Genomic DNA, 23,810 nt, shown 5'->3' with positions numbered 1-23,810 from the left:
CGGAAAGGGAATTTTTGAGGTTATTTATCCGGTCCAATACAAAGAAAATTCTTGAGGTTGTCTATCCCTTCCAATACAAAGGAAATTTTTGAGGTTATATATCCCTTCCAATACAAAGAAAATTTTTGAGGTTATCTATCCTTCCCAATACAAAGGAAATTTTTGAGGTTATTTATCCTTATCAACGCGAGGGAATTTTTGAGTTTATTCGTCTATTTCGACAAGGAGGAATTTTTTGGAGGTCACGTATCGTTACACGCTTTCTGTTGTTGCAGCACCGAAAGTGAAGAACACCACCTGTCCAAATCCAGGGGAATTTATGTGCGCGAATGGGAACTGCATTGACCAACGTTTGGTCTGCAACAAAGAGCCTGACTGCGCTGACGAGAGCGACGAACCGGCTCACTGCAATGTGGACGAGTGCGCGCGGGTCGAGGTGAACCAATGTGGACACAAGTGTGTGGACACGCCGACCGGTTACTACTGCGAATGTAACCCAGGTTACAGACTGTTGGCAGACGGGAAAGCTTGCGAAGACATAGACGAGTGTGTGGAGACACCGCAGGTCTGTAGCCAACAGTGCGAGAACACGCCTGGTAGCTTCTACTGCAAATGCAACGAGTATTGGTACGACCGTGCAGCTGACGAGCGCACTTGCAAAAGGCGTGACAACATCAAGCCCTGGATCATCTTCACCAACAAGTATTACGTCAGGAACATGTCCATCGACGCCTCGAATTACAGCCTGATGCACCAGGATCTGATCAATGTGGTCGCCCTGGATGCGGATTACTCTGAACAGATGCTGTATTTCTGTGACGTTACCGCCAAGACCATATTCAGGTAGACTTTCGTTCTAAAAATGTAGTTTGAAGTATGTTGAGACATATTTTTTCACAAAACGCGTCCCTTTTTAGGGCTCCCATTGCTGGTGGGGACAAAGAACCGATAATCAGACACGACAGCCTTGGGTTGGAGGGAATAGCTGTTGATTGGGTAGGAAGGAAATTATACTGGTTGGACCGACATGCCAAACATTTGGACGTCGCTGAACTGAATGGAACTAATAGGAAGACTCTACTGACCGGTGTAGCAGACCCACGAGCTATTGTTGTACACCCTGGAACTGGATACTTGTACTTCACTTCTTGGTATCTGCAGGTATAACCTCGAAAAGATTCATGGCTGTTCTGGCTTATTAGTCCAGTATTACCTGTAATTTTGTAAATTTGTAGGCGTACATAGGTAAGGTGGGAATGGACGGTAGCAACTTCACAAGGATCCTTACCTGGGAGGACGATATTGCCTGGCCAAATGCTTTGACCATCGACTACTTCACCGACAAGATATTCTGGGCGGATGCTCATCTGGATTACATAGCATTCGCTGATCTGGAGGGTCATAACAGAAGGAAGGTCCTTACGGGAGCTGCTGTTCCACACGTTTTCGCCATTACTGTCTTCGACGACTTCATCTTCTGGACCGACTGGAACTTGAAGGCTATCCAGAGAGCTGAGAAATTCTCTGGAGCCAATATTCGAACGTTACGCAACACCACTCACAGACCATACGATATCCACGCGTATCATCCCCTGCGACAGTTACCCTACAATAACCCATGCATGGAGAACAATGGCGGTTGCTCGCATCTCTGTCTTATCTCACCACCTGCGAGCTCCTATCTGTTGGAGGGATACGGCCAACCAGGCGTGACATCGTACAAATGTAAATGTCCGAATCAATTTGTGCTGGAGAAAGACGGCAAGACCTGCAGAGCCAATTGCACCGGTGGCCAGCACCGTTGCGGCCCCCCTGACGAGAAATGCATACCCTGGTATTGGAAGTAAGTACTCCCAAGTCCTTCGGTACATTGCCACCATTGGCCTGCATACACTTACCCTGCAGATACCTTAATTCGTATTTTATCTCCAAGATGCGATGGCGAAAAGGATTGCAAAGATGGTTCCGACGAGCCAACAAGTTGCCCCTCACGAGTGTGCCGTCCCAGCGTCTTCCAGTGCGCGAATGGCAACTGCAGACCCACCGTGGCGGTGTGCGACGGCGCAGACGATTGCGGTGACAAGAGCGACGAAGCCAACTGTTCGTTGGAGTGTGGTGAACTGGAGTTCAAATGCAAGTCCAATGGACGCTGCATCCACGAGTCTTGGAAGTGTGACGGTGATGTCGACTGCAAGGACGGTAGCGATGAGGATCCAGCTATTTGCCGTGAGTGTACATGCAATTTAAGGATTATCCGACCTATCTTCAAAATACAGTGTACCATCGATTATTGTCAAAAACAAAAAAATGCTTGAGACCGTCGTAAATCCCCCCTCCCCTCCCTCTCCAAAGGTGGGGATAACGCCTGGACAATAATCGTGTAGAACAAGCCAGACAATAATCGAGAATTGTCTGTAATATTCAAAATAATCTTTTACATGATACATACAAATTTATCTTTTCTTGAATTATTATTGAAGTTACATTTCTTTATTAGTACTGCTGAATAATGTTTTCAGTTTTGACAAAATTTGAAGGTTATAAAATTCAATGCAGAACATTTTGGTTATCAAAAGTTTCGGTTTAGTATATGGAAAATATCGAAAATAATGCAGGAAATAACATTATACCTCTGTAGGAGTAAAAAAATAAGACAATTCAAATTTCAAATTCGGATTGTACCTCCGATACGTCCTTAAATATGGTAAAGTTGATGTATTCACGATTGCTGATCGATATTCGAATTCCCAGACAACCGGACGTGCGATCCAAACACGGAATTCACCTGTAAGAACGGCAGATGCATCCAGAAGGTATGGATGTGCGACTCAGACAACGACTGCGGCGACGACAGTGACGAGCCAGCGTACATGTGTCGTCAGAAGAACTGCACCACCGGTTGGCAACGGTGTCCAGGTCACGCCAACTACCGTTGCATCCCCAAATGGTTGTTCTGCGACGGAAAGGACGATTGTCGTGATGGTTCTGACGAGCTACCCGAGAACTGCTTGAAATGCGACCCCAAAATGGACTTCAAATGCGCGAATAACAGGTGCGTGCCGAAACAATGGCTCTGCGATTTCGCCGACGACTGTGGGGACGGCAGCGACGAGGCCGAGGCGATGTGCAAGGACCGTTACAGAGAGTGCTCTGAGTCTGAATTCCGTTGTGACAATGGGAAATGCATTGCCTCTAGATGGAGGTGCGACAGCGAGGATGATTGTGGTGATAACAGCGATGAGAATGGATGTCAGAAATTCGTGTGCAAGGTATAGTCCCAAAATTGATTTAGTTTTTGGGTGTTTATTCAATTAAGTTATACAATATTATTATTCTAGGATTATACATTCCAATGCGCAAGTGGTCACTGTATAGCTTCTTATCTGAGGTGCGATGGAACCAGGGATTGCAGGGACATGAGTGATGAGATTGGATGTCCTCCACGGTATCCAGGTGGCAGGTACTGTCCACCGTCGAGATTCCAGTGCGACAACAACCTCTGTGCCTATCTGACTGATATATGCGACGGAAGTGATGACTGTGGCGATGGGTCTGATGAGAATCCGGAAATGTGTGGTAAGATTTCTAATGTTAATAACTGTCTAGCTATAGCGTCGAAGAGCTCCGTCTAATTTGGATGATGGATCCTTCCAGAGAACTTCAAATGCGACACAGCAAGAAGGTTCCAGTGTGCCAATCACAAGTGTATCGCCAAGTATCAATTGTGTGATGGTATCGACAATTGTGGGGATGGGTCTGATGAGAATAACATGACGATGTGTGCGTTCAGAGTTAGACCTTGCGACCCCATAGCCGAGTACACTTGCGCCAATAAGAAGTGTGTTGAACGGTCTAAGCTTTGCGACTTATCTGACGATTGCGGGGACTCCTCCGACGAGCTTGGTTGTCGTAAGTGCATTAACGTAATTGAACAATAAAAGGTGCCCACAACAGGATCCTGACCTAAATTTTCTTTACAGATCACAATAAACATTGCCTGGACAGCAACAAAGGCGGCTGCTCCCATTACTGTCACAATATCACCGACGGTGGTTACATTTGCGCCTGTTACCCCGGTTACATAATAGCACAGGACAATAAAAAGAATTGCGAGGACATCGACGAGTGCTCCACTGGCCAGCACCAGTGTTCCCAGATCTGTACGAACCTGAACGGCACTTACGCTTGCTCGTGCAGACAGGGCTTCGAACTATCCGACAGCCATAGCGGTGTCTGCAAAGCATTGGACTCCGAGGCGATGATACTGTTCGCGAACGGGCCAGAGATCAGGGCCTACGAGCTTCACAAGAGGGACGAGCTTGAGGTGATCGCCAACGAGAAAAGGGTACAGGCCGTGGACTTTGACCCCAGAGCGGAATACGTGTTCTGGATAGACAGCCACGACAATACAATCAAGAGATCTTACATGGTGAACGCAAAGGGTGGACAGGCGAAAATTGGATACGCGCAGGATCTTAACATAAAAAGTAATTACAGTTGTTCCTTACCAGAGTAAATTAAAAAATCATATATAATGTTCAGGGGAATGACTTGATGCAATTGAATACAACAATCGTTTCAAATTCCAGGCGATTCCACGCCCACCAGTTTGTCGGTGGACTGGATTTCTGGGAATCTTTACTGGACCGAGATCGACTCCTCCGGAGCGACGCCGTTCGGTCGAGTAATGGTCTCGAAATCGGACGGCAGGTATCGTCGAAGTTTGGTCACGGTGGGCTTAGAGATTCCAACCTCTATCGTGCTGGACCCTGAGCTGGGCAAGACGATATGGTCGGACGCTGGTAGCCAGCCGAAGATCGAGATCGCCTGGATGGACGGCGACAGACGGAAACAACTGGTCACCGATCGAATCGCTCATCCCACTGCGCTTGCCATCGATTACTCCATGAATCATGTTGTTTATTGGGCTGACGGCAAGCTCAACACCATAGAGTCCATTTCACAGGTGAGACTTCAAGAGATCCTAACCTTATCTCCCACTACTGGATTATTACTGTCATAGGTTAGGTTAGGAACACTTGGCGCGCTCTGATGGCGTATATATGAAATTCGAATTTTTAAATTTATTGCAGGATGGCACAAACAGGAAGGTGATACTAAAGGGTGACACTCTGAAGCATCCAGTGTCGTTGGACGTTTTCGAAAGTAGTCTCTATTGGACAACCAGGCGGACCGGCGAACTGATCAAGCAAGACAAGTTCGGCAGAGGCGTGCCGCAGACTATCGTCAACGACCTGCTAGCACCCGGTGGTGTCCGAGTCTACCATCAGCTGAGATACAATACAACCCTGAGGAATCTCTGCCACGACGATCAATGCACGCATCTCTGTGTACCGATCCCCGGTGGGAATCGATGCCTCTGTTCGGACAGTATCGGTCCACTTCAACAGACAGACTCTATGCGAACGAACGAGCGGCATTGCGACGCGACGAACGAGAGACCGTTACCTGCGCCAAGGATCTGTCCCTGTAGAAACGGTGGTCTCTGTCAGGAGGTCGAGGACAGTAAATTACAATGCGCCTGTCCGCCGTACTACTACGGTGAATTCTGCGAAGTGGGTTTGGTGGCAGCTAGGTCGAGCAACGCCACTGCTGCCATCGTTATTCCTATTGTCATTTCCGTATTGGTCCTTCTCGGAGCTGCCGCCGTTATCATGGTGCTCAAGAAACGGCCGTTGTAAGTACTTCCCCAAAAACATGAAAGATCCGTAAATATATTGTAGAAAATCAACACGTATGTATTTAATTTATAGTGGTAAGCCTGGTGGGCTTGGCAGCTTAACCGGTGCTCAGAGTGTGTCCTTCAGACAGGGTAGCAATGTCGAGTTTGGTGTTCCAGCTCATGAAAGAATGGTACGTAAGGCCTGTGTATGTCTTTTAATGATTGTTTAGGATGTATATGTGCAAGAGGAAAGAAATATGTAGTAAGAATGTATGCGTACAATTTGTTTATACAGGAACCATTGGATGTAGAGTATAACCTTGGTGACGTAAGCAACAAGAACAGAGATTTCAGTAATCCTATGTACGATGCGGTGAACACTGAGACAACAGGCGCCACCAATGGTACAGGAGCGAGTAATATGTACGAGTTACCAGCTGAGATGAAACCATCCAGTATCCAGCATAAAGAACCGCCGCAGTTGCACCTGAAGAGGAGGGAACTCGACCCCACGCCCGTCGACTCGGGGAAGGACACGCAGCAGTTGGTTGAGGAAGACAAGTCCGAATGTTAGATAGTTTAACTCTTTTGCGCAGTGACGTAGTTGGAAGTTCGACGGGGAGAGGGATCGATTCTGCAGAAGTCCAACACGACAGGGAAACCCCCTCGACTGTCTGAGAAATGTGTTGCAATTGTTACATTGTTCTTATCTGGGACCGTATAGTTCTACGTGTGTAATTAGTATTGAGCCTTGAATGACCAATGTTTTCATTTCTGTCTAATAATTATTACCAATCAAGGCACGAACTAATGGATTTGTGAGTGTATAATGGGAACGGTTTTACAGGTTAGATCATGGTAGGACTGGTTCTGGCGGAGAGGTAACAGAGCGACTCCTTAAAACCAGACCTTGTTTTTATCATATTATGATCTTTTTTTGTTTACATAAATTTCATCCAATTCGACGAAGAAGAATGTCTGTGGAGCATACGACTGAATGTGTGTTCTGTCCATTGTGAAACTTTTGAAAATTACGAATCTTTTTTTAACCTATTATTATAAGCAACAGAGTGAAAAATTATTGTATGGATCTCGCGGTGAAATTACTGTTTTTTTGGTGATGTGTGTCTGACGAGGAGTTTACTGTGTGTTGTTAGAGAGAGAAAGAAAAGCCCAGAAAGTCCATCTGACTACGCCACTGCTTCTATATACGTAGGGATGCTCTCGTATCTATTGCACTTCTTTCTTGCAGCGATCACCGGTATTCGAAATTTCATTGCAGAGACACACGGAAAATCAGTGCAATAAATTCACCGAAACTGTGTAATGACAGTTTTGGTAGGACAAAGAAAAAATTTTCAGGCGAGCAAATATCAAGCAATACGCGCTTTCCAAAAATTATTCCGAAGATCGAAGTGCAGTGAATGGCGAGATCGTGTCATCTTAGGTGCGATTTGTAAGTCTTGTAAATACGATTTATCGCAGATTTTATTATTTTCACGTTGTCCATGTACCATAAAGAAACAAAAACATTCCATACTTTCGGGAGCAACTCGAGGCACGAGTAAAAAAAAAGAAAGACGCAAGGACGGTTGTTGAACGGTTGGTTTTATAGGTTAAGGGAAACACGGCCTCGACGAGCGTGTGTGGTCACCTCACAGAACAAAGCGTTTTCTTCGCGTGGCGGAGGGGAGTGGAGGAGGGACGAATCTCGCGTGCGCAAAAACAAAAGTTATATTCTCTTTCTTCACCGTTTCTTCTCTCAGTGTTTGCTCGGCCACGTGAGAGGCGTTGTTATGTTGTACATTTTTCTAGATTATGCGCGGGGAACGTCAGTGTACAGTTTTTCTTTCGTAGCAACTGTGATCGTAAATTACAAATTGGGTCCAAGTGTGCAAATGGTGATCTTGTTTTTTTTTTTTTTTACGAACAAAAGCGTACTACCTGTCGTACGTCTCAAATAGAGTGAGAGGAATTTGTTTATTATTTTTTTTTTTTAAAGAAAGAAAGATTTTTATCTCGGTACAGTAGAATCTCGATTATGGTAGACCGGTTAAGAGAAGTATCCTTTAGGGAAGGCGTAATTTGTAAGCTTTCGAATCTGGAGTTTTGTTGTTGTACGTTCCATAAAATTATACAGATTGTTAACATACTCTTGATCATTCAGTTTTTTTTTCTTTTCTCTTTACCAGCGTCCATCAACTTCACATTAAAGTTTTTCTTATCTTGCAAATAGTGGTAGATTTGTAGTAATCATTTTGAAATTTGAAGAAGTGTTGAATAAATCAATGAACTGTCATATTAAGTGATACGTTATAATAGAAAGATACATCAAGTCACTGGAGAATCAAGATTCTACTGTACATTGAATATATGTATATTTATGTATGTAAGTGCGTATGGGTAAATTATTGCGCATCAGGCATCCTTGGAAATGAATTTATCCTGGGCGGGGCTCCAGAGTGTCCTAATTTTATTTTTAACTGTATCAGTATTTTCTGTATTTTTTTATCGAGCCGACGAGATAATGATTGTTAATATATTGTTCAAATATTAAACAGGTACCGTCCAAGAATAAATAATGAAGTTTAACAACGTGCTTTCATTCCACCTGTAAGCAGGTTTGCTTGAGTAGAATCTTGAGGGATACAATCATAAAATCAACAGGAATTTCTGGGTATCAGAAAATAAGTTTATTTTGAAAATATTACAAAACCAGCTTACTTGATATTACAAATGATCTATACAAAATTACATCCTAATCTGTTAAAGATATAAGTGTACAAAGTAAAACTTATTTATAAATTCATTTACACATCGGTACATTCAAGAACAAGACGACAAATATATTTATGGAATGTAATTGTTAGAAAGGCAACTATACATTTCCTTTTCAACAATTAATTATAGAATATGGAGATATTAACTCCAAAGGACATTTCAGACTTATATATATATAACAATCTTTCGTTTCATTTATTACAGAGTTCACATTCAATGAAATGGCATCAAAATATTTGTTAAATTCGAAAAAGTTTTCAGTCGCAATGCGATGCTGGTGTGTCACAAACGTTGAATATTTTTTGATTCATTTCTACCATTAATGCTATCAGTCTTCAACGTCTAAACCAAATCGTATAATTAATTTAGTACAACCACGTGTACAAAACTCGTCAAGCAAGATTTTATCCAATGAACAATTAATTATACAGTGATCTCTTTAATATACGTCTATATATTTAATAAATATACTACTTTCTTTCATACACACATCTTCATATACCACTAATCATGATACAATTAAGTAGTTTTCGATGATCACAAAACTACAGTGCACAAGAGATACGTTTTCTCATGTGAGGTTGCAAAGTCAAACAGCATTGGTCCGCGTACAAAGGAAAGATGGGTGACCGTTAAAAAAAAAAAAATATTCGTCATACATTCTCCTCTCAAATTCGAACACCCTGTTGGTGGGGATCAGAATACACCGACAGTATCCCCTGCTTGTCGTAAAAGGCGACTAAAAGGGGAGAGGTTGCGTGGACGTTAGAAACCCAGCACCCTTTTTGCCATCGGAAAAAAATGTATTCACATTGTCTCCAACCTACTGTAATAATAAATAATCGTTTCTCAGAATTATACCATCATCGTATCTACTCCACTTTAGTGGCAGTTTGCTCGTCATATTGGACAGAAGGCACCATAGGTGGTTTGAAACCATATTCCATCTTCGACTGTCTAAAGCTACCAGTATTCCCTCCCTCTTGTCTGGTTCTCCTCATAGTCGCCTGGATATTCGGTGGGCTGTACTGTATTGATTTCGATTGTATTCCTATTAGGGCTTTTCTCGGCACAGGACCCACGTATTCGTCGTGGATTTTATCCTTCTCGACGTTGCCCCTACCGTAGGACAAAGAATTGCCATTGTTAACCAACGCCGAATAAGCGACAGAATGCGGATACTGGACTCCGTACGATCCAAACTTCTTTGGCAGTGTATGTACAACTTGTTGCCTGCCTAAGGGGCGGTTTAAGGCTGCGTAACCGAGACCATATAGCTGTGTGGTGTTGTAATAAACCTGATCATCGCCTATAGAGCTGTACGAGGGCCCAGGTAATGTTTGGAAACTTTGCTGTCTGATCACTAGTGGTTGGTAATTCTCATCTTTCTGAACGTTATAAACTGGAATCGTCACAGATTTAACTAGCTTTGCAGCTTCTAGGGAATACGGCCTAGATATATGCACTGGCTTCTCTACAGGCTTCTCCACTATCTTCTCTATCGGGATTGGAACTGATTGTGGCACTCTGAAGTGATGCATTGGGAACGGTATGATCAACCTCTGGATCGTAAAGGGTATCTTCTTCTCGATCACCTTCTCCACATGCACTGGATAAGGGATACGTATCTGCTTCTCCACTATTCTGTCGATTGGCACATGCACGGGGAACGGTTGTGGGATTGTTATCTGTTTCTCTATTACCTTCTCCACTGGATAAGGCACAGTTTTCTCTACCACGTCTAGGGCGTGAGGCACGTGGACTGTCTTCTCGATGATCTTTTCAACAGGGTACGGTTGTGGCGCGGACATTAACAGCCTGAGTTCTGTTGGATCGTTTGTAGGTTTGGATAATAGAATTTGAGGAACCTCTTGGGTACCTTGAGAACTTTCCAAGTTTGCTAGACTCGATAAGTCCTCTACCACTCTGGAGGGCTGTTGCGAGACGATCGTTGATTGACCTTTTTCGGGGTTCCCCTGAAGTCCAGAAGGTTGTGAATTGTCCAATTGTTCCCTAACCCCAAACACAGGCTTGTTATCCACTGGACGGTACACTTGATCCACTTGTCCATTAGTAGCCGAATAGACAACATCATTTTCATTTACGTTGTACTCGTAACGATCTCTGTCTTGACTATTAACAGGAATTATTTCATCGGTGATTTCATTGCTTTTGTAGACATTGAGCTGGCCAGGTCTCCTATCCTTGAACAACTGATTTTTCTGAAACTTTCTGTAGTCGTTCTGCTTCGGTAGAGGTTGCTCGATATTTGGTACATACTCCATGGGATAATGTATTTCCTGTATAGGCGCTGTGTGATATATCTCTACCGATTTCTGAATCTCGACCGAATGTGCAGGGGAGTTCAGTGTCTCAGAGATCTGCTCCTGTTCTGACAATTGATCATTTTGTAGGTTAGAATTACCTGAATCTATAGAGTCATTTTGAACAGCACTGGCTGGATTAGAAACAACGGATTCTGGGGGTTGAATCTCATCTTGGGAATAGTCTTTGGCTAATGTGACAGGGTCGTTGAACGAATTTAAATCTTCCTTTGCATTCATTAACGCAACGCCAACCTGAAGGGGATTCAGAATAACTGGTGGAGCTGCTAGGTATCCTGCATCTGATCCCTTTGTTCTCGTAGGTTCTGATGGGATTGGTTTGGCTGCCTCATTATTTGCTAAATAATCAGTTATGGCTGAAGGATATTTCTTCTGACGAGGCAGATCAGGCACCACAATTGGGCCAGAGAATTTTCCAAGGGACACTGTCACTGTTGGGCTGACAGTGGACGAGATAGTATCCTTGGTCGAGACAGTGTAATGCAGGTCCAAGTTGTGCTTCTTTATTTTGTGATCTCTAGTGACTGATTGAGATACTGTTTCTTCGCTCACCCAGGGTATACTTATTGGTGTCACTTTATTATTCCGATGAAAATCAATTTTAACCGTATCCTCTTCAATATCCTTCTGTTTAAGAATTCTCTGTGGTTCTCCGGTTGTAACCGGTGAAAAGATAACTCGATCTTCGGAGGACGTGTTCAGAGTACTTTCTGAAACGTTCAGTTTCTTAGTCCCTAAGGGTCTAAAATACTTTCTGTGCTGTTTTCTGTAGTCTTCGGAAGAGGATACAGTGTCAACAGGCTGTCTGGACTTCACTCGATTGAAGTTGTTGTTTCTTTGCCTCAATAGTGGCGAACGAACTCTCTGACCGAATTCTCCAACTGCTTCTACGTCCAGTTTATCGTCGGGAACAGAATAACCTAGGTCGTTGGAGCTGTTCTCTTGGGCAACAGGGTATTTGGGTGGTATGTTTGAATCCTGAGTAACCGTAATCTCTTGTGATGGAAGATACTCCACTGTGACAGCATCGTTGGATGTATTCTGACTGGTCCTTGTCGGTCTTTGAACAGTATTTGATTCACTTATAGTACTTTCCTGAGGTTGTTTCTCTTCCCTGTGGAACAGGTACGGTTGAACCAGTTGCTTGGAGAAGCGTTGTGGGTTGTCACTATATGTCCCATTCTGAAAAATAGAGGAAATGGAATACAGAAGTATGTATAATAGTTTCATTCGATGTTACACCACTTGTGAGTGTTATAATTGGTTTAACGTTTATATAGTCACTACATCAAGTCTAATTACAAGCTACTAGTAAGAGTTTTATCAATCTGCAGACAACTTAAACACCAGTTAGATTGTCCTGATATCGTCATTATACCAATTAAAGACATTACGTGATATCTAACTGTATCTTTATGTAACACTATAATTTTGCTTTCTGTGGAAGCACCATTCACGAATGTTAGATAAGAAAGTGGATTTACATAATTTCGAATCGATGAACGGTGTAATTAAACAGTAATTGCTATTCCGGTCGAATTTCTCTGGTACATCAGGCCAAACTTGGGAACACATTTTCCCAGTAGTTCAGTATCAATTTATGGCCGGTTGCACAAGAAATGGTAACGCATTCGATCAGAATAATAATCGTTTCCAGAGAGGTCGGAGCGTTTCCTTTTGCGTTTGATCGAGTGAAAGCGTGTTTCGAAGGGTCATCGAGGATGGGAAATATGTGGAATTTACGTTACACGAGAGATCTCTGACGCAACGAGTCGCGTTTCTCCATTAAAAAACCTAACTTCTGTGAAACACGATGATTTTATATCGTCCTGATAAATTGGACTCCTTGTTTCCTCGACGTTATTCAGCGTTTTCAACGTGACGTCGAAAGTGAATGAACTTTCCAGCCGATCAGGAAGGGAAAGCAAGTAAATCACCTGTTACTCAGTTTGATCGATTAACCGTGGAGGTAATGGGTTATTGAAATTTTACTTTCCGTTCGGATACTAACCGTGGCAGCGTTATTTTCATTCGAGGCGATGAGCTTCAACGCCTCGTTCTTCGCGTCGTCAGGGTTGTTGGGCTGAGTAGAGTTACGGATCCCTTCATTATGATTGACGTTGAGTATATAGTGGCTTTCGAGGACTTTTATTTCTTCCTTTGCTTGGCCATCACCTTTATCGTACCTCCGTTCTGGAACCACCTGTGAAAAATGTTCTGTTAACCGATGACCATAATTCGTTTTAGGTTATGTTACGGCGAATAGAAAATAGTGGTGATAATTGACTGAAAATTAGAGACTTTCAAGGAATTAATTTTAATGATGTTATGAACACATATTGTTAAGTAAATCTCCATATTGTTTGTGTTATTACTAAAGGGAATTGCTTGAAGTCTAGCCAGTGGGCGAGGCTGAACGCCTGACCTAATTTGTTACAGGTAGGAGTGGAAAATCATCTATGAAAATGTTCTAGAATCGTGTCTCGAACCTATAGAGAATCGAAATATAAAATTGAACTCGAGATTTCAAGTCTATAACTTCCTGAACTCCTCGCTTCAAATGATTACTTTGTATCTCAACTTTCTGAAGGCTCTGACCCTAACTCATCTCTTCAAATAACTATTTTGTGTCCGAACTTTAAATTGAAGTGTCAAAGTTAGAGTTAACTCAGTTTTTCATATTCAATCGGATAACCTACATCTTAGTAGTCAGATAACACTTCATCCCCTATGGGACAAGCACATCTGAAGGGAATGTGGACCTCCCAGAAGCTAAACTGATTAACTCCATGGGACCCAAGGCACAGAAAATCATTGTAGTTCTAAATTTACAATCTTGTAATTACAAATATTAAAAATTCCATTTCCCATAATCTTCTTATGAGAATAGTAACTTATAGGATATTGGATCAGTTTGGTTTCTGAGAGGGTTCTATTGGGCCACAGAACTCCTCAGCCCAGGAACGATCCGTGTGACGTTGATAGACCAGTCGTGGCAAGGATCAGAGAGAAATGTCGACGTAGCCTGGTGGCTTCGTACCGGCGAATTTTGCTAAAGTGGAGTAGCACCGGGAGGCTGAAAATAACCGGTGAGCCGGGATGAGAGAAAGGTGGACTTTACGGTACCAACGTCGGTCTTCCTTTCTCCTGTGCGGGGTTCCGAGCGAGAGGAATGGAGAAACGGGAAAAAGGATGCGCGCCGCATTCTTGCAGCTTCGCGGAGCAAAAGAAAAACTAGTGAGAGTCGAGCGCCCGTGAGTTCAAAGTCGCATTAAGAGTAAAACAGTGTGTTTGGCCCGCGACCGGGCCCACGAACGCTCCATTGGTGCGTAGCGGAGTCTCGATCGCGAGTTTCTAACGGCAACTCCCTGTCTGGATCGCTTTGAGCCTTTCGAGGATCACTTTAGCCATTCTTTTTTTTTTCTTGTTTACATCTCCTTGGGAGATATTCTGTCGCCAGATGTAGAGACCCAGTTACCTGGACGATATCCTAACCGGTGGAGTGCGGAAGCCATATTTTTTTTCGGGTGTGTCAAGTCCCAATTACTGATAGTGTGTCCCTAATATTATCACTGTCACAAAAAGGTTTGTTATTAAATTGGGACTAAATAAAGAAATAAATGTATTTACTTGCATGTACCTGGTATGTAAAAAGTAATGTTGAAAAATGAAAGTACAATTTGAATTTAATGTATGTAAGTTTATTTTTGTTAGTGAAAGAGGTGTTAAATAATATTATGCTCCGAACGGGGACGATTTTTAGGTTAAACGGGTGAAATGATTAAGTGAAGTTACGCTACAATCTTGAAGTGGCAGTGATGGGACATCTACCCTAGCTCGTATAGGTTAGTCGACTTCCGGTACCGGTGCCCCATTAAGTCAGACATTTGTTACCGAGTTTTCAAGGGCAGACTTAGTCTTGGTGCCTAAATAGACTGTGTTTGTCGGTTATTTGGATTGTTAGAATTTATATGTATTTGGGAATAGCCATCGTCCTTTTAGGTTATGTGAATTAGAAGAATATTCGTGGATAGTCAAGGTAGTTTCAGAACAATTGTTAAAATTATTATACATTGCAATGTGCACTGGATCTGAGGAGACACGACAGTTCTAAAGAATCTTCCATTTACTTCACATCCCTGTAAAGAGGGTTAGACAAAATGTGAGAAAGGTTGTGGTAACAAAATTTTTAGAAGTTCCACTGTATCTTTCCCACCACTTACAATCGAATACTATTTCTTTGGCAGTGTGTGCATACCTGTAATTCCAATATATCCGACAAATATAATTCCCAATATGTCCTTCCGTTTCTGTGCTGCAGAGCTCACAGCGACGGAAATTAGCCAGAAACCTGATCTCCGCAACCGGTGAAACTTGCCAATGAATTCTGAGAGCTCTTGCTGTTTCTCTCCCCAAAAGGCCCGTATACCGAAACGAGTCTTATTTTCACTGATGCTTGATATTTCTTTTTTTTTTTTTTTTTTCAATATTTCCACGTATTTCTGTTACCGTAACGACGAATGAAAAATGTTTTTCTTAATGGGAAATTCGAGACGATGGAAATCGACATTGAGGTTTGACCTAATCCTACGTTCACATCAATTACAAAGGTCAGAAGGAATGTGTTTACTGGTTAAATAACACCTGTATTATTACAATGGCGGAAGAGGACAATGCCTCTGATTTCCGTTGTTAATTATTTATTTTTTCATTCATCAAGATTTGAATTTCTTCGTTTCAAACACTTTCACAACTCTCGTACAGAAGTGTACGAATTTCTATTCGACGCGCGGGAAATTTGAATCGGAATAAATGAAGCGTAAACAACGTCCGGTGGAACAGGTTGGCCACCGACTGAAGAGGGAGGAGCAGAGAAAGAGAAAGGACGAGAGGGAGATCATTTTCGCGGAATTTTTGGAGAGTAGGTGGGTCACCGTCGGGGCCAGCTTTCATCCGAAAGTGCCCGGAGAAAGTATTCGCAGTTTTTATTTGGAGGAAATTTTTCGGACCAGAGAAAACCTGATCGTTAGCTGAAGAATTACTGTGGAACGTTAAACCGACTGAAGAATAGTTCTACGAAGTCAGAAGATGAGCCTTTTATTGAGGAAATTAGAAGTTAAATATTCTGATTCACTTAAGTCCAAATTGTAGATCCAGGCTAGATTAATGTAGATCATTATTATAGTTGGACTGTTAGATTCAATTTAGATTTCAAATTAGGCGTCAAGACATGATGAATTCTGGATTCTGTCCATTTCGGTTTAGATTGGACTGTTAGATTCAGATTAGGTTCCAAATTAGATCTGGTGATTCAGAGTCCAAGATGAATGGATCAATATTAAGTAGATCGATTTTAGTTAGATATCAAAACACGATTAAGTCTTGACGGGTGTATTAAGCCTGAACTAGGTCTATTAAAATAGTCCATAAAAATTTGAATTATGTGTATTGGGTTTGTTTTTTAAGAAAAGAGAACGCGCGCAGGAGGAAAGTTAAACGCATGGAAACGGTAAGAATGTTGTCAGTGATTGCCCGGAAACCTGATGATTAAAGAAGATTCTGCGTTTTCCGCCGACTGTAACCGATACAACTCTTAATTAAGAGTTCTAGCTGGCAGTATAACGGTTCGGGAGCGTTCTTTTTCCCTTATGGACCGTGGCACGGTGGAGAACCCTAATTACAGAAGATTGCGTTTCACGTGCGGCTGAACGCACTACAAGTGACCTACAGAAATTATCCTCGAAGAGAAAGTAGAATCACCCGGTAGTATGTATCCCCTAATATCAATAGTTCAAAGAGGCCTAACAGTTGAGGATCTGTTTCACAAATGTTGGTCTTGGGCTGTTAAATATTTATTTACAGTATTTAGATTTTTATAATCAATACTCAAATTGATCCCATCGGCCTAGATTTATAACAATTAATTCATCTTCTTATGAAAATTGGAAATAAAATAGATTTGAGGTTAGCTCAATGATATGACTACCAATCAAGTGGTGGATGAAAATCATGGGCCAGACATAAGAATCCAATCCTGGTGAGAATTAATATTACACGAGCATGACAGAGTAATAAATGTGTGTGTCGACTGGGGAACACCGACGGCCTTCAGAGTCAACCTTCATCCGCAAGTTTTAGGTGAAAGTCGTCCTTAACCTTCGCATGCAGGCTAGGTCATTTCACTCCGGTCTTATTCTCTTCCGACAAGCCCCCCTCTGCTCGTCTAACAAAGTGCAGCTTACACTTTCCCCTTGTGTTTCTACTCGGAAACGTTTACCTGCCTCTCAGTCTGTCAATTACATGTTTTATGAAACGGTCGAGCAGGACTGGGCATCTATCACCCAACTGTCATTCGGTTGCGTGCACCTTGTTCTGTGAGAAATGAACGTGGCCGAGAAACAGATGAACGTACAATTATTTGGATTCAGATTGGATTATATCAGGGACCAGTCATTTTTAAGATAGATTATGTAATCAGTGGTGTCATAGAATGGGAGACTATGAAGATTATAAGATCTTCCATGTATTATTCCAATCTTCTATAAATTAGAATTATTCAGTGGTATTTGAAGAATATAGTAAAGATTCCAGTTTCAAATCTCTAATGTCTAAATAGATTGGACACTGCATCTATATCTATATATTCTAAGCTGTCTGCATTGACTGCTTCCATGAAGAATCTTTTCCTCGAATCATTAATCTATCTTCTTCAACATATATTAATCTATCAACACGTTGTTTTCCTTTTTGGTCTTTAATCTATGTTCAACATATATTAATCTATGTTAATTATATTCTTTCCCCTTTTGGTATTCACTCTATGCCCCTTAATACATGTCTCTCAGTCTTTTGGTCTTTCATCTATATTGGGCTAATGATTCAATCATTCTTCTTCAATTCTTAGATCTTCAATCTGTTTTTTTTCAATCTTGCTCTTTAATCTATGTCAATTATATTCTTTCCCCTTTTGGTATTCACTCTATGCCCCCTAATACATGTCCCTCAGTTTTTTGCTCTTTCATCTATATTGGGCTAATGATTCAACCATTTTTCTTCAATTCTTAAATCTTTAATCTGTTTTTTTTCAGCCTTGCTCTTTAATCTATGTTCAACATATATTAATCTATGTCAATTATATTCTTTCCCCCTTTGGTATTCACTCTATGCCCCCTAATACATGTCCCTCAGTCTTTTGCTCTTTCATCTATATTGGGCTAATGATTCAACCATTTTTCTTCAATTCTTAAATCTTTAATCTGTTTTTTTTTCAGCCTTGCTCTTTAATCTATGTTCAACATATATTAATCTATGTCAATTATATTCTTTCCCCTTTTGGTATTCACTCTATGCCCCCTAATACATGTCCCTCAGTCTTTTGGTGTTTCATCTATATTGGGCTAATGATTCAACCATTTTTCTTCAATTCTTAAATCTTTAATCTGTTTTTTTTCAGCCTTGCTCTTTAATCTATGTTCAACATATATTAATCTATGTCAATTATATTCTTTCCCCTTTTGGTATTCACTCTATGCCCCCTAATATATGGCCCCCAGTTATTTTAGTCTTCAATCTATGCAGGGGGAACGATTCCAGAAGAAATGTGACGGTGTTGGGCGTAGAATCTAGTTAGAAACCGCATGGTAGATGGGATCTCGGCGGGTGTTGGTCGCTACCTGTACACGAAGTGGCACTTGAAAGACGCCCGCAAGTAGATCGAGGTTAAAGATTTCTATGCCCGAAGGTTAAGGATGTGTCTCGACGGGGCTTGGTGTGTCTCTCTGTATATCGGTTCGGGGAGGTTATGCGCGTGAAAGGTTCACCCGGTTTTACGTAAGGCGAACGAAACTCGCTTAGCATTATACTTTATTTCGTTTCGTCCTCTGTCGAAAGTAACTTCCGCTCTCCGTCGTTCACCCAAACACGGTTGCTGTTCTCCTATAACGTGGGAGCACGCGGATAAGATTGCATCTGTACAACGGTCGAACAAAGTGTTTACACTTTTTCCGAGGTAATTATATGGGCTCGTTAACATTTTCCATTAAAGCAGAACCGTTGATTTAGTTTTTATTTATTTTATATTCAGATCATGAATAATGCAATAAAAGTAAAAGAAGTTCAAAGACCCAGGTGCCATTGTATGTTTATAGTTTTGTAATGTTTTAATGTAAAGATTCTATTATACTATTTCGATTGGTTAATTTTACAGTCACTATATTTTTCGTCATTTCATTCATCTGATTTATTACAAGTTGACATAATTGTTATGTGGTTTTATTATATTGAAATTAATAATTGTTTAAACATTAATAATAATGTATATTTGAAAAATGTTGATTAAAATGAGAAATATTATTGGAAGTTTATTGTTAAAATCAGAAGTCAGGTGCGCAGTTTCAAAGAGAAAGACGAATACTTCGATTATAAAGGTACGAAGAGGCAAATTCTGGGTTAATATTTCCTGAATTTCCAGTAGTAAAACCGACGAAGTAATTCCAATAATGAGAGTGGAGGTATCAGATGCAATTTCTTTCGACGAATTTGAAAGTTCGCCTCTGCCATTTTGTCTATCAGTGTCAGGGAGCCAATGGAACTGTCCATAAATAAAATTTCATTTCCTTGATACACGTGAACATTTCCATACGGCGAGTCATCGTCGCGTAATGACTCGAAGAGGCCATTGCCGGGTATTACTTCCTCAAAATGCTTTCTTCGTGACCGATTACTGGCGAGGTACGAACTGATCGATGGGAAAACTTTCCAAACGATGTGAATTCCAAGGAATTCTACGGAATTCCACATTTACAGTAAGTAAGTTAGATAATGTACAAAAAGATATTTGGTAAAATGTGGAATTCCCTTGGAATTCCATTTTTTAGTACGAAGAATTTATTAAAAGGTGTTAATACTTTGATAAGAATACAATATTTGTGAGAAAACATTGCGACCATGTAACAATGAGTGAGGAAAGAGTATTCAGAATTCATGAGGAATTCCAATGGAATTCACCTTGTTCAAGTGTAAAATTAATCGAAACGCTGAAGTAAGATTAAATAATCTAAGAAAATTATTTGTAATTTAATCATAGATGAAGAAATAGTATTCAGAAGAATTCCTCTGGAATTCCAAAGGAATTCTAGTAGCATTCGCGATACAAAAGTTCCCTAAGTAATTTTTGTTAAAAATTCATTAACAACTAGCCAAATAGTATTGAATCGAGCTGGTATCCTCGGTTATGTAAATGACTGAATTTTAATGGCCGATCGGTTGGAGGGCTGGGAAAATGAAACCCCTGGGAAAATTTGCGTACACCAAGACGTATTGAACCGCCAGGAGAGTTTTCTACGTTTACCTTTTCGTTGCTCCAGTTTCCATGGGAATCGGATTCCAATGTCGCTGTCACGGCTGCTATCCACACAGCCGTAGCCACCTGTTTTAGAACAAAGAAGCTATGATTTACATTACACGACCACTTCTATCCCATTAATCACCACACGCAAAATTAATAACTACAACTGTAAGAAATAATTAAGAAATTACTAATTTTAATAAGATCACGATGAATAATTAAAAAATTAGTAATTAAATTTAGGATAATTAGAAAATTTATGATAAAAATTAAATAGTAATTATCAGTAGAATAATTAGCAGAAAAAAGTAAACTAAAAGGAACCCTGTTGTATGAAATTTTTCGTCAGTGACTGTTTTATTAATTAGTCTTTGTTAGCAGGGTTTCCCGTTCGTTTTTCGAACTCCAGTTGGTCACGTCAGTGGCCCAGATTATATTAATTATCAATAATTTCACGCTTCTTGGTGTCGAGTAAGCGCTCAGATAATTGTAATAATTGCGTACACGATTAACAGTTGGGTTGCATAGTAAGAATTAATTAAAAGTAACGCGTTAGTGCAAAACCGTGGAACCATTATGCATTCCTGGCTGAACGAGGTGTAACACGGGCGTTATTATTAAAATAGAAAAAATTAAACAATGTCCTCATGGATTATAAATATAAACATACAGGAGGGTTATTCTACATAAAAAAATAACTTGAAAATGTAGGATAAAATTAATTCGTATAATGCTTCATTTCCGTGAAAGTCCAATTTTTGAATATTCATCTAACATCTATAATCTATGTATTCTTGCTGATACTAAGTAGAAACAGAATGCAATGAACAGACGCGTTAACCAAGTCCTATTCAATTTGCAGCCATTTCCAGCAGAGTTTCAAATCTCTCAAATTCGAAAAAAATTTGTTGCACAAGCAGCACCAAATATTATTTACAGGCCCACACTGTATATAGAAACAACTTCTAGGTAGATTTTAAATGCAGATGCATAGGTATACAGAAATATACATAGAGACATAGATGTAGATATACAGTTAGATATAGATAAATGTTTACGTACAAGTAGATATACAGTTAGATATAGATAAATGTTTACGTACAAGTAGATATACAGTTAGATATAGATAAATGTTTACGTACAAGTAGATATACAGTTAGATATAGATAAATGTTTACGTACAAGTAGATATACAGTTGGACATGATTGGACATCAATTTCTTTTTGAATTTTACATGTAGATAAATGTGTACATAGATATATATAGATGTAGATATAGATGTGAATATAGATGCGAATGTAAATGTAGATCTAGAAGTCAATTCTCCTCTAACACTTTGAGACTACAATTGTAATTTCTTCCTGTTGATTAGCAAGAAAAAATATTCAGACTAGGAAGATGAAGTGAAATGATGATTCAAAGAAAACAAATATTAATTAAGGAAGACTTAGTGAAACGTTAATTCAGATGAAAGAAATATTAATTTAGGAAAATGAAGTGAATTTAAATAACGATTATTTAATTCCATTTTAAAATTTTTGTTCAGACCACGACCACACGTATTCTGAAGTCTTAAAAAGACGAATGTGCGAGGATTCGGTGAAGTAAAAATAAAACTGTGTGAACAGGAAAAAAAAATACAGGTGAAAAGAACTGAATGGGATACTTACCAGATGAAGCTTCATGATTAACACAAGTCGCTGGACAGTAGTTCCTGCCCTCGCCTAGTCGTCCGATGGATGCTCTTGTCTCGGGTGTTCTGCCGGTTGTTGCCAATCCCCTGGAACCTCGATGCACGCACTCCGGAAAGAAACAGTGTACTACTTCGTCCCGGCGCGATACACTTGACTTAACTGGTAGCTCCAGTTATCCCCACGCATCAAAGGAGTCCGAGAAGAGAGCTACGATCACCTTTAAAAGATCCCTCGAACAGCATCCGAAGTACCTCGATCGCCGGACATGGTTCTTGAACCGATGAAAGCTCGGGATCAGGATATTATACGGAATAAATTGCAACCGATAATATCGATGTATCTTGGTCCCCAAATGTGCGCTTATATTCCGTCGACATAGATGGGGATAGATCAGGACAGATGAGAATAGTTCAGAATAAATAAGAACAGATGAGAACAGTTGCGAATAAATGTGGATAGATGAGGACAGATGTGAATAGATAAGAATAAATAAGAACAGATGAGAATAAATGAGGATAGGAGAAGGACAGATGAGAATAGTTCAGAATAAATGAGAACAGTTGCGAATAAATGTGGATAGATGAGGATAGATGTGAATAGATAAGAACAGATGAGAATAAATGAGGATATGAGAAGGATAGATGAGAATAGTTCAGAATAAATAAGGACAGATGAGAACAGTTGCGAATAAATGTGGATAGATTAGGATAGATATGATTAGTTTTGAATAAATAAGAATAGATGAGAATAAATGAGGATAGGAGAAGGATAGACGAGAATAGTTCAGAATAAATAAGGACAGATGGGAATAAATGTGGGTAGATGAGAACAGTTTAGAATAGGTAAGGATAAATGAAGGTAGATGAGAAGAGTTGAAAATAAAAAGGAACATTTGAGAATAAATGAGAATTTTAATCTGCCTTGAACTATATGTGAGCCCCTATTCCACTTAATCATAGGTTCTAATCGTACTTATTAGACATCATTTTGAACCACCTCTCTGAATTTTGTAAAATCTATATACTTATATATAGAATTAGGATAGATAAGAATAAAATTATCATAGATGAGGATAGATGCAGACAGGTGAGAATAAAAACAAGCTCACTATTATTTTGAGCAGCATACATTTTTTTTTTTACTTTAATATCGTGTGTACCAATTATGATGAAAATCAGTGTCATTCAGTACTATTGATGTCAGCGTTGTTTGGAGCGCTCTATAGCATTTATCGTGTCATGAAAAGTTAAATATATGTCATTTTGAATCGCGCACAATCCACGTCGCCCCTTCGTATAAGGAAGAGACTCGTACCAGGAGGCGGGGACACGTCCAAGAACGATCGAATGAAAGGTCGGGAAAGTGACATCGACGGAACACAAGCGTGGTTCTAGATGATTCTATGATTTTCCTTTCTTCCCGCCCCGGCTATTATCGCAATTAATAGCTGAGACATTCGCTCGTAAGAGGAGCGTACAGCCGAGACATTAAAGCCTGCGACGAAACGGAAAGTGAGTGCTGTTCCATTGCTTCGAACGATCCCAAAACTATACATCATTCATGACAATTGAGAAGACTATTTTCGCTATAATGTGAGGTTAAATTTACTTGCAAGCATAGCAGGACAGGTTAGCTTTACATGAACCACTCGCAGGTCGAAGTGATCGTTTTTTTGCATTTTTTCGAATTTTGGCGCCACAGCACTTGATGCTTAACATTTTATCACCGACTAGGTATAGAATAGACCTATCATCCAATGCTTTTTTTTGTCCCACATTCATAGGACTACGTAGCCCTGTTACCATTTTAGTGTCAATACCCGACGTTACCGATAAAGCATGAATTCTGAGTATTATTAGCACAAATGAAGTGTTATATATTCCATTCATATTACGTGTATCTATATGATTTCACGAGAATAAAAATATCCGATGCTTCAGTTTAAGGTTAAGGGATAAAT

General features: G+C 40.4%; 2 protein-coding genes across 2 annotated transcripts in view; one reads left to right on the top strand and one right to left on the bottom strand.

The window, feature by feature from the left end:
- LOC107187070 (low-density lipoprotein receptor-related protein 2) overlaps nucleotides 1-6,394 on the top strand; it is a 43,883-nt gene extending 37,489 nt beyond the window's left edge. Inside the window, exons 8-19 of the mRNA XM_015575068.1 lie at nucleotides 285-843; nucleotides 918-1,161; nucleotides 1,236-1,843; nucleotides 1,934-2,226; nucleotides 2,752-3,269; nucleotides 3,339-3,576; nucleotides 3,655-3,909; nucleotides 3,981-4,487; nucleotides 4,590-4,966; nucleotides 5,094-5,698; nucleotides 5,775-5,874; nucleotides 5,979-6,394. Of these exons, the coding sequence (XP_015430554.1) occupies nucleotides 285-843; nucleotides 918-1,161; nucleotides 1,236-1,843; nucleotides 1,934-2,226; nucleotides 2,752-3,269; nucleotides 3,339-3,576; nucleotides 3,655-3,909; nucleotides 3,981-4,487; nucleotides 4,590-4,966; nucleotides 5,094-5,698; nucleotides 5,775-5,874; nucleotides 5,979-6,257 (4,583 nt within the window). The 3' untranslated portion in view covers nucleotides 6,258-6,394. The remainder of the gene's footprint in view (nucleotides 1-284; nucleotides 844-917; nucleotides 1,162-1,235; nucleotides 1,844-1,933; nucleotides 2,227-2,751; nucleotides 3,270-3,338; nucleotides 3,577-3,654; nucleotides 3,910-3,980; nucleotides 4,488-4,589; nucleotides 4,967-5,093; nucleotides 5,699-5,774; nucleotides 5,875-5,978) is intronic.
- Nucleotides 6,395-9,336: 2,942 nt separating this feature from the next.
- On the bottom strand, nucleotides 9,337-21,841 carry LOC107186947. Its single transcript, XM_015574920.1, has 5 exons — nucleotides 21,827-21,841; nucleotides 20,159-20,236; nucleotides 12,821-13,012; nucleotides 11,416-11,991; nucleotides 9,337-11,310 (listed from the first exon to the last, which is right to left on the bottom strand). The coding sequence occupies exons 1-5, from the start codon at nucleotides 21,839-21,841 to the stop codon at nucleotides 9,337-9,339; spliced, it is 2,835 nt and encodes a 944-aa protein (XP_015430406.1).
- Nucleotides 21,842-23,810: the final 1,969 nt, after the last annotated feature.

Source organism: Dufourea novaeangliae, unplaced genomic scaffold (genome assembly GCF_001272555.1).
Source record: "Dufourea novaeangliae isolate 0120121106 unplaced genomic scaffold, ASM127255v1 scaffold96, whole genome shotgun sequence".
Taxonomy (NCBI): domain Eukaryota; kingdom Metazoa; phylum Arthropoda; class Insecta; order Hymenoptera; family Halictidae; genus Dufourea; species Dufourea novaeangliae.
Note: the sequence above shows the minus strand (reverse complement) of the source record. Positions and strands in the feature narration are given on the sequence as shown.